Source organism: Furipterus horrens, unplaced genomic scaffold, assembly GCF_987537825.1.
Source record: "Furipterus horrens unplaced genomic scaffold, mFurHor1.1.pri manual_scaffold_3, whole genome shotgun sequence".
NCBI lineage: Eukaryota > Metazoa > Chordata > Mammalia > Chiroptera > Furipteridae > Furipterus > Furipterus horrens.
The window spans coordinates 51,100,717-51,118,357 of NW_028327173.1; the positions used below are offsets into that span (position 1 = coordinate 51,100,717).

Here is a 17,641-nt window from a genome sequence, read left to right on the forward strand (position 1 = left end):
TAATTATATGTACATTAAAAAATGTATAAGTACTCATGAGAATTTATGTACCTGTGCTGTTGTATACTGTTATAGCAATCAGGAATCCTAGAATGCCACTGAATTAAATAAACATTAACTAAGATTTTTTACATTTAATTAAAATTAAAGAGAATTGATATTAAAATTAATGCTTAATAATAGTCCACATCATCTTTGTAACAGATTTTGATAAAACGAAGTACTTTGGCCCTGGCCAGGTAGCTCAGTTGGTTAGAGCCTCATCTCAATACACCAAGGTTATGGGTTTGATGCCCAGTAAGGGCACATACAAGAATCAACCAATGAATGCATAAATAAGTGGAACACCAAACTGATGTTTTTTTTAAATCAATCAAAAAAAAATTGTAAGTACTTTGATATTCTGTTAGAATACTCTAAAATGTACAGGGTTGGACAAAAGTAGGTTTACAGTTGGTCATACAGAAAATAATTAGTAATAATATAAGAATAAAACTGTGTTTCTCACGTACTCACAACTGTAAACATACCTTTGCCTCACCCTGTATTAATTATACACAAGGTAAATTATTTCCCTCTGTAATTATATGCCTTTAAAAAGAAACAGCTTAAGACAGTTAGATATATAAGTATGTATACACACTGTAAGTATGCATTGACATCAGGTAGCTTAGACACATCCATATTAAAAACAGGCAAGTTGACCTGTCAAAAAGCCTTGGATTTTTATTATTCCCTATTCTTCATCCATCCATATTTTCTCTCTGTCTCTTTTCCTTCCTTTCTTCTTCTATATTTTTTTATTACATGTTTTCTCTAACATCTTAGCTAACACTATTGACAAGAATGTTCTTCTTGCAGCATCTCTCTCTAATCTGCTGGATCTTTCTTTCTTAAAAGACAGAACAGAAAATAAAAATAGGTGAAGAATAAAGGTCTTCTTTATTTTAAAACTTCAAAACAGTTTTCTCCCTAATCCATAATACAGATTCTTCCACTTTTAATGGCCATAAGTTTCCACAATTCACTCTCAACCCTCTCATTTTACAACTTTTTTTTCTTGTACTTGGAATCTGTCAATTTTAAAAGAATTCAAGACTGAGTTGTTATAATACCTTCGACTGCTGCTTTTAGTATTTAAAGAAGCTAACTACTTTAAACAAATATAACAGTACTACTTTCAACTAATAACATAATCATCTATTATTTGGCTAGTGCATTGAGAAAAATGTCACAATCTGATCCACGCCAAATCCAGTAAAGTCTAGAAAGAGAAGTCTGTTCTAATGTTAGACTGTAGTGTTCACAGCTGTTTGGATCTCAGAGCCTTGGCTGAGAACACAAGCAGTATGTGGTGGGAAGAGCAGTGGGGATGGAGTAAGAGGACTCAATCCCTGGCACTACAATTTACAATACAATGTCTAAGCTGAGGTTTATGAGTCTTTAAGATGTAAGTAATATGCATCGCCACTAACTTACAGAACTGTTGTGATGGTAAACTTTACATGTAAAAGCATTCTGAGTGAAAAAAAGAACCATACAAATGTTACATGTTGTTCTTAGGACTGCATCAGTAGTGAAGTAACTACTAAATGTACTACTGATGTTAGCTTAAAAGTGCCACTGTCATGGCTGAAGGAAAGAAAGCATCTGATCATTAATTTTACAGTATATTAGGAAATTTTCTGTATATTCAAAGTATTTTTCTATTGATTTTCTCATTTATTCCCATATCTCAAGATATTTACAATTTATGAAAGAAAAAAAAAAAAAGAAAAACTTATAAATTCACTCCACATAGCGTATTTTATGTTTAACTCTGCTTCCTAATACAAAACTCGGTTCTCGAACATCTCCTGTCTTGAACAACTCGGTTCTTGACCAAATTGTTCACGGAAAAAAGAAAAGTCTCAGTTGTCTAAGAAAACTTCGGTTCCTGACCCAATAACCCCTTCATGTGATACCTGTATAATCAGTCATGAATCCCTCAGGGGACAAAGAAGAGAATGCATGAGTATGAGTCAGTTTACCACTAAACCTCACATTCTTAACATGTCAGAAAATTGTGCTGTGAATATTTTCATGGTTTCTTTTTTTGCTTTTGTTGTTATTGTTATTAAATATATACAGTAAGTCACCATGGGTCCTAAGAAGGTTAGTGATAGCAGCAAGTGAAAAGGGAAACTGTGAGAACAATGATAGAACTTAAAAAATTAATTGCGAAGTATGATACAGGTGTCAAGTGTGTCTAATCTGGCTACTGAGTATGGCATGGCAAAACTGATCATCGGCACAATTTTAAAACATAAAGACGCCATCAAGAGTGCCGATATTGCTAAGGGTGTGAAAGTGCTCACGAAACAACGATCACACAGAACTGAAGAGGCAGAAACATTTTTGTTAATTTGAATAAAAGAAAAGCAGTCAGCTGGTGATAGCATTCTGGAGGCACTGGTATGTGAAAAAGTGAAGATGCTGCACGCTGACCTCCTGAGACACCCCTGGAACACGTGCTGAAAGGGATTCATTTAAGGCTACTGGGGGCACGGGGTAGGTAGTTCAATAAATTTAAGAAAAGAAGTGGCATGGGGAGGCTGCCAGTCCTAACAAAGTAGCCGCTGAAAATTTCATGACAGGGTTTCAATAATGTGTGTGATCCCCCACCAACTAGTGTACAACTGTTATAAGGCAGGACTCTTCTGGAAGAAAATCCCAGAGGACCTATATCACACAGGCGGAGAAGTCACTACCAGGACACAAGGCAATGAAGGACAGGGGATGTGAGTGGGAACTTTAAATTGAAAACCTGCAAATTTTCAAGAAAAATAATGCCATGAAAAACAAGTTGAGGGTGATGTGGAGGGCTAATAGCAAAGCTTTGGTAACCAGGCAATTTTTTATTGAGTGGGTTCATGAAGTGTTTGCCCCAGGTGTGAAGAAATACCTCCAGGAAAACAACTGCCACTCAGGGCACTTCTTGTAATGGACGATGCTCCTGCCCACCCTGCAGGTCTGGAGGCCGAGCTGGTTCAGGTGTACAGCTTCATCACTGTTAGGTACTTGCCACCTAACATAACTCCTCTCACCCAGACCATGGCCCAGATCATTTCTAATTTTAACAAACTCTTCACAAAGACACTCTTTCAGAGGTGTTTTGAGATGACCTCTGAAACTAATTTAATCCTCAGGGAGCTCTAGAAGGAATATTTTAATATCGTCACTTGCTTGAGGCTCATAGACAAAGCAGAGGGGAAGTGTCTTCCAGGACCATGAGATCAGCCTAGAAGAAATTGGGGCCTCCGTCTGTGGCTGAAAGAGACTTTGAGGGCTATGAGGCTGGGGCTGTCTGTCGTGAAGGATGCTGTGTCTCTGGGCAAGTCCATGGGCTTGGAGGTGGCTGATGACAACGTGGAGGAATTGGTGGAGGACCACCACACTGAGCTGACCACCAAGGAACTCCAAGACCTTCAGAGAAGCAACAGATTGCAGCTGAGGGGCTCTCTTGAGAGGAGGAGGGAAGAGAAGATATTCCTACTTCACTAATTAAGGAAATGCTTGGGAAATGAGAAGAAATGCAAAGTTTTATTGGGAAATATCACCCTGACAAAGCAGTAGCAAACCCTGCGATAAACTTGTTCAGTGACAATGCAATGTTTCACTTCAGGCAAGTGTTAAAATGCAGGCAAAAGCAAATATCATTGGACAGGTTTTTAGTGAAGCAGAGGCTCAGTGAGCCTAAAGCAAGTTCCAGTGGATTAAAGAGACAAAAGAGGAAAAGAACCTCAGAAGAACAGCTACCTGAGAATTTTACAGAAGAGGACTCCCCTTCAAAACAGTAATATCCCTTCATTGTTCCTCTGCAAATTGAGTCATCAATAGCTCTCAACATTAAAGGTAGCTCTCAACATTAAAAGTAAGTTCAAGCGTTTGTAAATTTTCATTTTTTACTGTACATTTCATTTCCTTTTTTGTTAAATTTTCATTTATATTTCATGTCCTTTTTACTTTTAAATAATTTATAGATGAAACAGTACATTAGACATATACTATATAAGAAAGGTTAAAAAAGAAAATTATTGGGGTCTAGAACATATTACTTCAATTTACATTATTTCTTTTTCTCTTTAAGTATATTTTATTGATTATATTGTTACAATAGTTACAATGTTTTTCCACTTTGCTCCCCTCTGTCCAGCAACCCCCCTTCCCCAGCAATCCCACTCCCCTTAGTTCATGTCCATGGGTCGTGCATGTAAGTTTCCCAGCTTCATCCTTTCCTATATTAGACTTAAGATTAATTAATTAATTAATTTTTTATAACATTAAAAAATAACAATCCCCCCCCTCAGACTTAAGACCCTTTATAATCTTATAAAGGACAATGGGCGAAGGTCTCGTGCTCCTCTAGCTGCTTTAAGCTGGACATGGGAAGAAATGATTTGGCTTTTGAACAAATCACTTCTCAAAAAGCCTTCCAGAACGAATTAAGTTTGAGAACCAAGGTTCCATTGTACCTTTACTGAAAAAGGGCAAAGACAAACAGTCTTATCTATTGCTATCACAAGTAAAGGCTCCCCTGAAATGTCAATTTGATTTGTGCAGATTTAACTTATGAATTACTGTTATAAATCACAAATAACTATTAACCTAAAGTGAAATACATAGTTTTACAAATTCAACTCAAAATGATCTGTAATCAACTGTACAAAATCACTCCTATAACTTCCTTTACAAAAGGAATGTTTTAAAAAAAGAAGGCTTATATATGATTAGCAAAATAAGACTAGATAAGGTAAATAGTCTACAGTCAACACACACTGTGGCATCACACAAGGAATAATAATAGTTTGCCTTTAAACCAAAAAATCAGTTTAATGATTATGGACTCTAAATCAAGAATTCTAAGATTACTAAATATACTTAATTAAAGGGTACTAAAATGTACCTTAAATATTTTTACCTCTTAATATTAGTTCTACAATACTTTAACTAACTACTAACTGTATTAAAATTTATTTTCTGAAATGTGAGTTGCACCAACTTCAAATTTATGTAGTTTTTGAAAATAGAGATTTACTTTTCATTCCACTTATTTCTGCTGGCAGATTCTTCAATTGATTACTGGAAAGATTGAGTCGCACCAGACTGGAGAGAGAAGAAAAACTAGCAGGAACAGTTGTGAGCTGATTATTCGAAAGATCCTTTAAAAAGAGAAAGAGTGAGTAAATGAACAACTAAATAAAATAAATAAATAAATTGTCCCGTAAGGGTATTTCAAATTTTTACAAGATTTGAAATGTTTAAAAAAACCTATTTCGGAAGTGATATGTTTTGTAACCATCGTTCACTGACAATTTCACAATCATTCTTTGCCTCAATATTCTGTGAGCCCACTATGTGCTCAATAATGTAGCAGAGAGAAACTGGAATGAATTCTGATTTCAGAAAGTTTACATAAGGGTACTATTAATACTCAGTCATGCTATATCATGTATCCTGTTTTCAATTTCTAAAAAATCCATTTGTTTATCCAATATTTATTGGATAAATACGGAAATATTTATATCACAATATTTATTGTGATAAATAGGGAAAACTGTATGGGTAAACAGTAATACGAAACAAAAAACAATTTGTAAGAAAGAAAAATTCTTAAAAAAAAGTAAAGCTGAAAATATGGTCATTTTAATTTTTGATGAAGAAATAGTCCCTCTTGATTTTTTGCTGACCTCAGCAAGTCTGCTTTGACTAAGTCCAGAAGTCCAATACACTACTATTCATTAAGACTTGCCTAATCTTTATACCTCAATGTTTTTTTAAGTCATTTTTTTTTTTTATCTTTGAACAGTTATAAGAAAACCTTTTAAAAAAACACTCTCTTTAAAAGACAATGTTATAAACCAAATAATTCTTCTGGTTTATGAAGGGCCCATAGTAACAATGAATTGAAAAAGAAATAACTTAAAGGAACTGCTCTCTGAAGATTTTAAATTAGTCTAATATTAAACTACTACGTTCTGTAACTCTAAATAGAGATACAAAAAGTTAAAAATGGTAGATCAGTATTTTTAAAAACACTGTTATACTGTAAATAACATAACATATTAAATTCTACTACATATAACATAATAACCTATAATTCCAATATTCTAAGCTCTAAGAACTAACAGATTACTAATAAATAAATATTTATAATATTAAAAGTTACTGACACTAAATGCAAAGTAGTATTCTGCAATGGATCCTGGAACAAAAAAAAAGTACATTAGTTGAAAAACTGGGAAAATCTTGATAAAATCTGTACTTTAGTTAGTAATATTATACCATTGTTAATTTCTTACTTTTTATAAATGCCCCGTGGTTATGTAAAATGTTAACATTAAGAAAATCTGGGTGAAGGGAATATGGAAACTCTGTACTATCTTTACATTTCCATAAATCTAAAATTATCCCAAAATAAAAAGCTTAAAATAAAGGTTTCTACTAGAGAAAATATATTAATTCACAAATTTATTTTAAAGAACTCAAATCAACAAATTACTAATAAACTATTACAGTTAATAATTAAATTATAAAATATAAGCACATTGCATATAAATTAATCTGGTATTTATGCTACCAGTTCTTCAATAAATATTTATTTAGTACCATTATGTGAAGTACTTTTTACATAACTAAGAAATATTATTAGCATAAATTATTACAGATGGATATAATTTTAATTCATTTATTTATTTTTAAAATCCTCACCCGAGGATATGTTCACTGATTTTTAAAGAAAAAGGAATGGAGGGGGAGACAGAGGGGAAAGGGGGAGACACACACGGAGAGAGAGAGAGAGAGAGAGAAACATCAATGTGAGAAAGAAACATTGGTTGGTTGCCCTCCCCACAAAACATGTATGGAACCCACAACCCAGGCCTGTGCCCTGACCTGGGTCTAACCCACAGCCTTTTGGTGTGCAGGATGACACTCTAACCAAATGAGCCACCCTGCCAGTGCCAGATGCTCATACTTTTAATGTTTTAATATATTGTTGCTCACATTATGATTTATTTGATACTGAATCCTTAAGATCACAATTCTAAACGGAAACATCCTTTCATTATGCTACATGTAATCTAGGAACCCATAAGAGGGAACAACGGGGAACTGTTGTAGTTAATTATAATGTTTCCTTTCTACTATGGAATCTTTTTTTTTTTTTAAACAAACAATTAAATTACTATATTTACTATTAAATTTTTTGAGAAAATCTGCTGGTTCCCACCTTTGCCATTTATTTTACATCCTATGCCTCTTACTTTCCAAACCTTATCTCCAATCTAATCAAGCTTGACAGACAGAAATACTAAAGAAATGGTTGAGGAAAGCATGTACATTGATTTCAATCACCAGAACAGATAAAGGGAAACAGCAAGAGGATGTATTTACAGGAAAAAAAAAAAAAAAAAAAGAAGTATTTTTCCTTTAATGAAAAATAAACTTTGAGGCTAAAATGACAAAAAGGAGTTTTTCAAACATGTAACAGGAAAAAGAACAAGAATATTATATTAAATATCTATGTGGAGTAGAGATTATTAGGACACCTGATCAAATACAGCTAAAGTCTTTCAGATAGGATAGCTTATACTGGAATGCTACTCCTTCAGTGGTAAAGTGGGGGGAAAAAAGATGCACTTTGGAGTCAAACCGGCTAATGTTAAAACCCTGAATTCCTTACTTATTAGTTGAATGACTTCCGATAAGTTCTTTTTTATAAGCCTAGTTTCTTTTCTGTATTAGAAACTTGCCATATGTAAAGCTTAAAACTAAGTGACTACTGTTTTTATAATATGATTAAAATAATATTTATATTGCTTTACAGCTATCTCTATTTAAGATGTGATACCAATGTAATAAAAATTTTGCCAGATAATGTAGCCATTCTGAAAAAGAGAGAAGAAAAGGCAGGCCTTAAAGGAATTATCTGGGTCCTCGGTGGGCACACCCAGAGGACAGGAAGGCTATAGAGCCTAACAAGGAGAAAGTGGAATAGGTATAAAAAAGGGAATTGGGATATGCTAAAGACACCTTTCCTCTAATTTGCTGAACCATAAAGGCCTATGAATAACAAAGTATTCTCATCACCCCTTTCCCAGACTCTATTCCTAAATTAAAACAGGTGATTTTATAAGAAAGCATAGAAAAAACAAATTTATAATTACTAATTTAATGATCTAATCAAAATGCATAGTTTCTGATAATCTAATCAGATAATCAGCCATCCATTTTCTCAGAATTTCAATTATATACCCAAATTATCAGCCTAATGAAAAATCCCATCATCCCCAAATTATATAAAAATTGGAAAATCACAACTCACCAAATCTTCTAAATTGAAAAGTTGTTCAAATCCCTCTGGTATGCAAGTTAGTTCATTATGCTGGAGATACAGGCCCTTCAGGTTTCTTAGATTTGTAATTTCTTCAGGGAGTATTTTCAGTTTGTTATGGCTATTAATAAAATAAATGCTGAATAATTTGTTGACAACATATTAAATATTTATAAAGATTTTTTATGCTAATAAACTACATGGACTCCTTAAAAATATGAAATTTGGTTACTAATCTTAAAGTTATCAAATTTCATGTTCTAAAACTATACACATTAAAATAGTAACCTAAAATAATCAAATTGAAGGTTTCAAAGGAAAACAGCAAGTTAAAAATTTTTAACCAAATAAATAATCTATGAACTTGATTGGTTTCTTATAATCAACTCTTAATTTTACATGTAATGCAAAAGGACACACTGGACTCAATATTTTGTATTGTATCTAAGTTTCAGAATTTAAACAAAGATGTGCATACATACACTACAATGGAGTCATCTTATATGGGGGTTATGTTTGAAACTTAGCACTCAAGACAAAGATAGCTATTTCTATCTGAGGGCCTGTCCTGTCCATTTGAATGTAATATAAAAATCTACCCTTCTTTGTACATACTTAAGTTTTCACTTTTCAGCTCAGTCCTTCTATAGATATTTAACTCACTAATCTACAAAAAGTCCCAAGTCACTGAGGATTATATACTCCCTGGTAATTAAGAGATGATTTAACTTTTTAACAATTTATCTCAACTATTCATTTAGCAATGCCCCTCTATTTTCATGCCATATACCATTATTATGTAAAGGGGGTAACTAACAAAACCTTAAGTTATATTAAAATAAAACTAATTGGAACAAAAATACCAAAAGATGTGTTCTAAATAAGAACTAAAAATTGTCAAAAATTGGTAACTATTATTTTATGTAATTTAAACCTTTGTATATTTGATGGGGACCTAGTTATGCAGAGCTGAAACTCTGGCTATACAAGTCCTGTCCAGAAAGTATCCAGCCATATACTATGGGAAGAAAAGACACACTTATTGAAGAAAATACAATATTCAAGAAACGTTGTACACAGGACAATGATGCCTCGGTCCCCTTCAACATAGGCACCTTGGGACCACGCACAGTTCTCCCAATCACCATTGGCTTCCCCATTGTATTTTCCTGAATCTCATTGATTGTCTGAAATCTCATCCCTTTCAAAGGGGATTTTAGTTTTGGGAAAAGCCAAAAATTGCAGGGCACCAAGTCTGGGCTGTAGGGGGGCTGAGTCACCTGGGTGATTTGATGTTTCGCAAAAAAATTCTGCACAAGGCCATGATGCATGAGCGGGCGTGTTGTCGTGAAGAAGCTGCCAATCACCAGTTACTCATGGCTGTGGCCTTCTGAATCATCCAATAGTTTCCAGAGGAATGTTCAAGCTTAATGCAAAATCTGATGCAGATTCATTGATCTACCCACTCAGCCATTTTGAATATGAGGGCCACACAGTACACATGCTCACTCAAGGCATCTACTGCCCCCACTGACTAGTACAGTGAAGTTGTCATTGTTCATGCATATACATTCCAGTCCATTCTCCTTGGCTGCCTCTATTTCCTCCATCCTAATGTTCATACTTATTGGAAGCCAAATCTAAAGCCACATGCACTCCTTTCTCCCTCACCACTTCCTCTCAGTTCCTCCCTGTTCTTGCTTTTATAGGCCACATACATGCCCTTGACTTGTAAGGGTAAGTTCTAATGTAGTTCTAAACAATTAGCACCTTGTGTATAGATATTTTTCTTAATTTATGGTGATTTTTATTTTTTCACCAGATGAAGACTGTTATTTGAGGTACTGTTTTTCCTCAAACCAGTTAACATACCTTCATAAAATTGAGAGTTGGCTGTGCTATGTTAAATAGATCTATAACCATATCTACTTTATAAACCATAGTTTTCAAACTATGTTTTGAATACTTAAACCTTTTTGTTTTTTGTTCTAAATGAAATCTTCCTTAATTCATTTTCCCCTAATCTGTGTATATATAACATATAAGGCAGTTATTTTTTCTTGAAAGTCTAGATGTATAATAAAGAGACACCTAACCTCCCATATACCTATCAATGAGTACCAGAAGCATATCATTAGAACCCCGGAAGTCCTCAGAAAAGATTACATACTACTAATATCAAAACCATAAGATGTTCCATTCTTACCAAAAGAATTGTATTCAATGTCTTCCTATTTCTTAATACTTATTTTTTAGAATAGTAAGTAACTTAATATTGAGATATCAACACAGAGGTTTTCTAAAATAACCATGTAAAATTGCTTCATAAAAATAAAACAAAAGTATTTTTTAGCTCTGAGAGGCATGGCTCAATTGGCTGGAGCATCACCCATGGACTGAAAGACCAATTGATGTTTCTCCTTCACATCAACATCTTTCTGACATCTTTCTCTCTCTCTCTCTCTGTCTCTATCTCTCTGTCTCTCTGTCTCTCTGTCTCTCCTTCTCCTTCCCTCACTCCCACCCTCTCTAAAAAGCAATGGAAAAAAAAAATCTCCTCAGGTGAGGATTTTTTTTTAAATGTATTTTAAAAAAATACTGGCCTTGCCCTGGCTGGTGTGGCTCAGTGGATTGAGCGCCAGCTTGTGAACCACAAAGTTGCCAGTTCGATTCCCAGTCAGAGCACATGCCTGGGTTGCAGGCCAGGTCCCCAGTTGGGAACATGCGGGAGGCAACCAATCAATGTATCTCTCAAACATTGATGTTTCTCTCCCTCCCTTCCTCCCTCCATTCCCCTGTCTCTAAAAATAAATAAATAAAATCTTTAAAAAAAAAAAAAAATACTAGCCTTAAATTTGTATCCAAAAATGTAGTCAATTCTTTAAAAAAATCTGATAATTAAAACTCACAATTCTTATTCTGCTTCAAAGACTTTCTGATTTAATATAAAAATACCTTCTAGTGTTAGAAAATTATTTTTAAGAATATTAGATTTAAATAAGTTTAAATTTTACCTGACATTAAGTTTCTGAAGATTTTCTAATTCTCTTACAGCAGAAGGAAGAGATGTCAGCTGGTTGTCATGTATCTAAAAGTTATTAAAAGAGTCAATATCTAAGTCTTTTAATTAACCATATATTAGCTTTTTCATTATACACAATTCTTCAACAATAATCCCGGTCTTCTAATTCAATAGCATCAAGGTAGGTATTGGTAATTTGTTCTGTGTATAGAAGAGGAAAATGGGTTTGAAATTGATCAAACTGCTGTTCAGATATATGAAATTAGGTCATCACTATTAAATATTACAATTAAAAAAAACTTCACCTCACGAGAGGACATTCAATCTCAAATAAGAGATGGGTGGGTTAGAAACTACCAACAGCCTTCTGACGGCATGATTTATGTCAGCATATACAAAAAGAAAAAAATGAGAAGGGGTAAGGAACTTCTCTCGTGTTTTCAAGGTACCAGGAACCTTAGAGAACACCTAAACCAATTCATTCATTTTACAAATGATGAAAATAAAAACTTCTCTAGAAATTTGACTAGATGCAACTTTTCAGACATGAGCAGGAAGATGCTTGATGTTCCTAAGTAATGGGCATCAGAAGTATATAGATTGTGAAATAAACTATACACACTTTATCATATGACATGGCAACTAGAAACTAAAATACAGTCCCTGAATACATGCAAATAAATTTAAGTTCAATAATTTAAGTCAATGTTGAAGGAAAGTTAAGTTAATTTCAAGTACAGTTGACCCTTGAACATGTGTTTGAACTTCAGTTTCACTTATATGTAGATTTTTTTCAGTAAATACTGTAAATGTATCTTCTCTTCCTTATGATTTTAATAACATTTTCTTTTCTGTAGCTTTATTGTAAGAATACAGTATGTAATAAATATAAAATGCACAATATATGTTAATCTACTATTTATTGTATTGGTAGGCTACTAGTAATTAAGTTTTGGGGGAGTCAAAAGTCCTACATGGATTTTTCAAATATGCAGGGGGTTAGTGCCCCTAACCTCTGCATTGTTCAAGAGTCAACTGTAGTTGCCTGAACATCTAGAATAATAGTGATATTAAAATAAGAGCAACAGAAAAATATGAGTAGCAGCAACCACTTGTTAAAAAACGATTCTATTTGTAGGCATTAACTCATTTTAATTCTAAGAACAATGTTTATAAATAGGTAGTAGTGTCAGTTCTGGTTTATAGATGTGGCAACTGAGGCCCAAAGATGTAATTTTCCCAAATTTACACAGCTATCAACTGGCAGAGTCAAAAATTTGAAGGCTGATGTTCTAACTCTATACTCCTAAATGTTATGTTATGCCTAAAATGAATTTGTTATTCTTCCCTGTATTTTACCAATTGAAATGCGCTTTCTGCTTTAGAAGCTCTTCAACTAATGATCCGTTTATAGACAGTCGACTTACATCAAGAACAGTGAGCGCAGGCAGGAGGCGGAGGTCATCTGTAAGTGACTGAAGTTTATTGTTGGATATGATTAATTTGGTCAAATCCGTCTGCTCCCACCATCGCTCAGTAGCACTGAATGAAAGATTCTGATTAGCTTCCTCAGGAGTATCCAAATTTATTCTCCAGACACACTGAGGCACTATTGCCACCACAACCAGACCAAAAAATAAAAGGGACAGATAACAAACAGTTAGATACTAAATGACATATTTTTATAATAGCTATTCAATTTACCTACTGAAAAGTAATGCTGAAACATAAAAAAAAAACTTCAAATAAGTCAAATAACAATGAATTGAAACTAGATTAGAGAAACCGTGATTTTTATTCAAAACCAGTTGTGATGTGTATTTCACATATTAGTTTCACTTTTGTCTTCATTCTATTGTATTTGGTATATATATATATATATATATATATATATATATATACACACTCTGCACAGCATCTTATGGTACATATATATACAAGACAAAGAAGGGATTCTACCATTATGCTAACAGAATAACAGAAGGCATGAAAATCAACATTAAAATCAAATTTTATTACAAAAGTATATATTAAGCCTGAGAAAGCACTAGTAATAATAATAGTTAATAATATTAATAATATTTACAAATACCAGGAAACTTTCTAACATACTAACTCATTTAAACCGAGTAACAACTCTGTGAGGTAGGTGCTATTACTATCTTCATGTGATAGATGAGAAAAATGGGACCTAGAGAGAATTATAATGTATCTAGCAGAGATGGGATTCAGATCCTGACAAAGCTATACTGGCTTGCCTCTCCGTGAATATTTGGAAGGCCTATCTGCCTCTGGTAAGCTGCTCTCTATTTTACCTGACAGGCAACTAGAAACTAAAACACTGTCCCTGAATACAAAAGAAATGATAACATATCACTTGAAAGCTCATGGCAATTTTATTCATAATAGCCCAAAGCTAGAAAAAACTCAAATGTCTATCAATGGGTGAATGGACTATTATTTGACAATAAAAAGGATGAATCTGAAAACAACAACACAACATTATACTAAGCAAAAGAAGCCTACAACAAAACAAAACAAAAAACCACAAATGTATAATTCATTTAAATTAAATTCTGGAAAAGACTAATCTATATTGACAAAAAGCAGATTAATCACTAGTTGTGTGGCGCACTGGGATTACAATGACAGCAAAAGAGTATAAGAGGACTTTTCAAGTTTTGGAAATGTTCTGTAACTTGATTGTGGTTACACAACTGTATGTATTTGCCAAAACTCATTGAACTGTACAATTAAAATGTATGCATATAGTTTGTAAATTACACCCTAATAAAGTTAACTCTCATAAAAAAAGGATGCCAATTTTTTAAATACAGATAATGTAGTATGTGAAAGTAATCTTATATATGTATATATAGAAATAGGCAAATAAATAAATATCCATATATATGTATATATGGAGAATAGAAAGACAAAGCATAACAAAAATTTATTATTTAACAAATGCAATTCTTAATAAATAAATTTGAATAATGTCCATGTTAAAATGCTTATGTGACTATAAATTGTTTAAGTGTTATTTTGCTTCCTTGGTACCTACTACAATATGTGGAAGAAACAGAGAGAGTATGTATACAACAGATGCTATTTAAATAAGTATGCAGCACTCCCTATAGCACACAAATACTTTCATATGTATTATCTCATATACTTCACATAAAATATCTCTTACGGTGTCTCATACATATTGACAGAAATCTGAACGAAGTTATGTTTGATAATATCTTTTGAACATAATTCATAATTTTAGGCAATAATGTTTGGGAATAATAATAATGAGGGGACTTCTTTAAAAATTGGTATATTTTTAAAAATACAACCATGTATAGGTCAGTACAAGGGACAATTTAGTAAAAGTTTATCAGAAAAGAGAGTAACAATCACTTTCTGTAATATGTTGATTATGTCAAAATGCTTCTATAGATTTTTATCTGTATTTCCTATAACACAGATTTTAAGAACCATAACCAACAGGCCACTGTCCTACTTCTGTGTGCTATTATTGGATCACTAGTTATTAAGCAGACATGTAAAAAGATAAAGTACAAAGATGCTGAGCAATAGGAAAACAAACAATCCAATTTAAAAATGGGCATAAAATCTAAACAGGCACCTCACCAAAGAAGATATACAGATAGCAAATAATCATATAAGATGAAACTTATCATTAAGGAACAACCAATTAAAACAACAATGAGATACCACTACACACCTATTAGAATAAACACCAAAAATCAGATGATACCAAATGATGGCCAAGATGAAGAGCAATAGGAACTTTCATTCATTGCTGGTGGGAAGACAGTCTGGCAATTTCCAACAAAGCTAAGCATAGTCTTACCATGTGATCCAGCAATAGTACTCCTAGGTTTAGACACAAATGAACTGAAAACATGCCCACACAGAAACCTGCACACAAAAAGCAGCTTCATTTGTAACTGCCCAAAACTGGAAACAACCAAGGTGTCCTTCAAAAGGTGAATGGATAAACAAAATGGTACATACATACCATAGAATATTATTCAGTGATAACAAGACATGAGCTATCAATTCACAAAAAGAAATGGATGAAACTAAAATCCATGTTGCTTAGCGAAAAAAGCCAGTCTGAAAAAGCTACATACTCTGACTCCAATTGTTTCAGAAACAGGGGAGTCCAAAAATCCCCGGAGTTTGCGGCTAGGGGATGGGGAGAAGGAAGCAGCTTTCAGAATGCCTCCACATGCCTGAGGCTGGTGGCTAGTGTCTTTCTTATGCAAAACGGCTTTAATGCATCCAAAGCCTCAGGTAGATGGGAGGGGTCTTGAACCAGGGGATGGTATGAAAAAAAGCACACAGAGCCTACGTAAGGTTCTGTGAATGGTCAGAACTGTTTGCAATGCCCACTGCATCAGAGGATGCAGTCAGGGATATATAAGCAGCTGGGGACATTTTAGTTCTCTCGCTCTCTGGCTCTCTCGCCCCCTCCATGCGGCTTGGTGAAGGGGCCTTCTCCATGCGGAATAAAGAAGCTAAATCCTCCATGCGACTTGGAGAAGGGGTCTCCAGGCTGCTTTAAGAGGCTCTCGCCATGCAGTTTTAAGAGGAGATCCATGCGGTTTGCAGGAAGAAGGCAGTTTACAAGGAGGCTGAGAATCCAGGCAGTTCTGCATTGAGAGCTGGAGGGCACCACGGCACAGAAAGCACCTCCCCAATCAGAACTGAGTGATTGGCAGCTGCTGGAAAAGCTGAACTGTGTTTGGAAAGTAAGGAAACAGTGTTTCTGACCTTCCTAAGACCAGGTGTGGTGGGGGGGAGGCAAGGATATGTGTTTATGGGCGTTTTAAAGAACATAAGACTTAACAACAGAAATCCGCAAATAACTAAATCTATATAACTGTTAAATAAACTATTCTTTTTCTTTTCACTAAACTCTGGTATTGAGAGTTATAGTTTTGGCGGTGGGCAATCGGGCCCCTGACTAAAGAGCCCGTGGGTTTGTCTTCTATTGGAGCAGCCCAGGGGTTCTGTAACACAATCATATGACATTTAGGAAAAGACAAAACTACAGAAAGAGTAAATACACTGACAGTTGCCAGAGCTTCAGGGGAAGCAGAGTAAGAAATGAATTAGGTAGAGCTCAGGATATTTTTAGGGAAGGAAACTATTCTAAATGATGCTGTAATGGTGGATACATGGCGTTATGCATTTATCTAAACTCAGACCAGTACAACACTTAAGTGAACAGTAATGTAAACTATGGGAGGAAAAACCTTGGTTTTTGTCAGTCTTAAAACATAGGATTCTGAAAAGAGATACGAGGCCTTATCTAGACATTGAATGCTTAGGACTAAGATTTCAAAAAGTTTTTGTATGTTGTCCTAAGAACTTTATACTGAATATTGAGGGTTATGGGGAGTCATTAAATGTTGCAAGTGACATAATAAGATCTGTGTTTCGGAAAGATAAGTCTTAGTAATGACACTAGTTAGAGGGCTAGATTTAAAACAAGAAATCCAGGAAACTCCTTAGGAGGATATTGAAATTATAACAGCAATAGCCTATTTTACTGGGTACTATTTATGTACCAGTCACTTTACATGTATCATCTCATTTAAACCTTAGTAGGTCCTATTATTATTATTATTAGTAGTAGTAGTAGTAGTAGTAGTATTACCACATTATAAAAGAGAAAATAAGGCACAGCAAGATTAAGCATCTAAAGTTACATTAGCAAAGATATGGAGATAAGGATCATGGCACCATATGAGGACTATAAATAGTTCAGAATTACAGTGGTTTGGGTATTTAAGGTTGACTGACAAGAGAAGAAATTGAGGGCTACAGCTAGATCAACACCTTCTATATTATAATAACAAAAATTCCTTTTTGACATATAAACTACAAATACCACGTGCCTCTCCCATTAATATCTTTTCTCTCCATGGAAAACTGTACTTTCACCTATTCGACATCATTTCCTGAGTACCTACTATGTGTCAGGTATTGTGTTAGGCTCTGTTTATACAATAACCTAAAGCACACTGATCCATGTAATTATGGAACTAAGAATCAAAATTCATTTGCTCCTTAAAATTTTAACAGACTAAATCACCTGGGTCCAATCAATAAGTACATTCGAACACATCACTTTGTTATTTGGAAATATTCATTCACTTACTCCTTCCAGAAATGTTTAATAAGAATGCACTATGTACCAAGTACTGTTTTGGGTGCTAGGAATA

At 34.1% G+C, this 17,641-nt stretch overlaps 1 protein-coding gene across 2 annotated transcripts in view; it reads right to left on the minus strand.

Annotated features, from left to right (window-relative positions):
- The window catches only part of LRRC40 (leucine rich repeat containing 40), a 46,319-nt gene that overhangs the window by 27,338 nt on the left and 1,340 nt on the right, over positions 1-17,641 (minus strand). For both annotated transcript variants that reach the window (XM_090271674.1, XM_090271673.1), the window contains exons 2-5: positions 12,824-13,005; positions 11,389-11,462; positions 8,366-8,495; positions 5,078-5,201 (exon numbers count right to left, since the gene is read on the minus strand). In XM_090271674.1, coding sequence (XP_090127800.1) covers positions 5,078-5,201; positions 8,366-8,495; positions 11,389-11,462; positions 12,824-13,005 — 510 coding nt within the window. The remainder of the gene's footprint in view (positions 1-5,077; positions 5,202-8,365; positions 8,496-11,388; positions 11,463-12,823; positions 13,006-17,641) is intronic.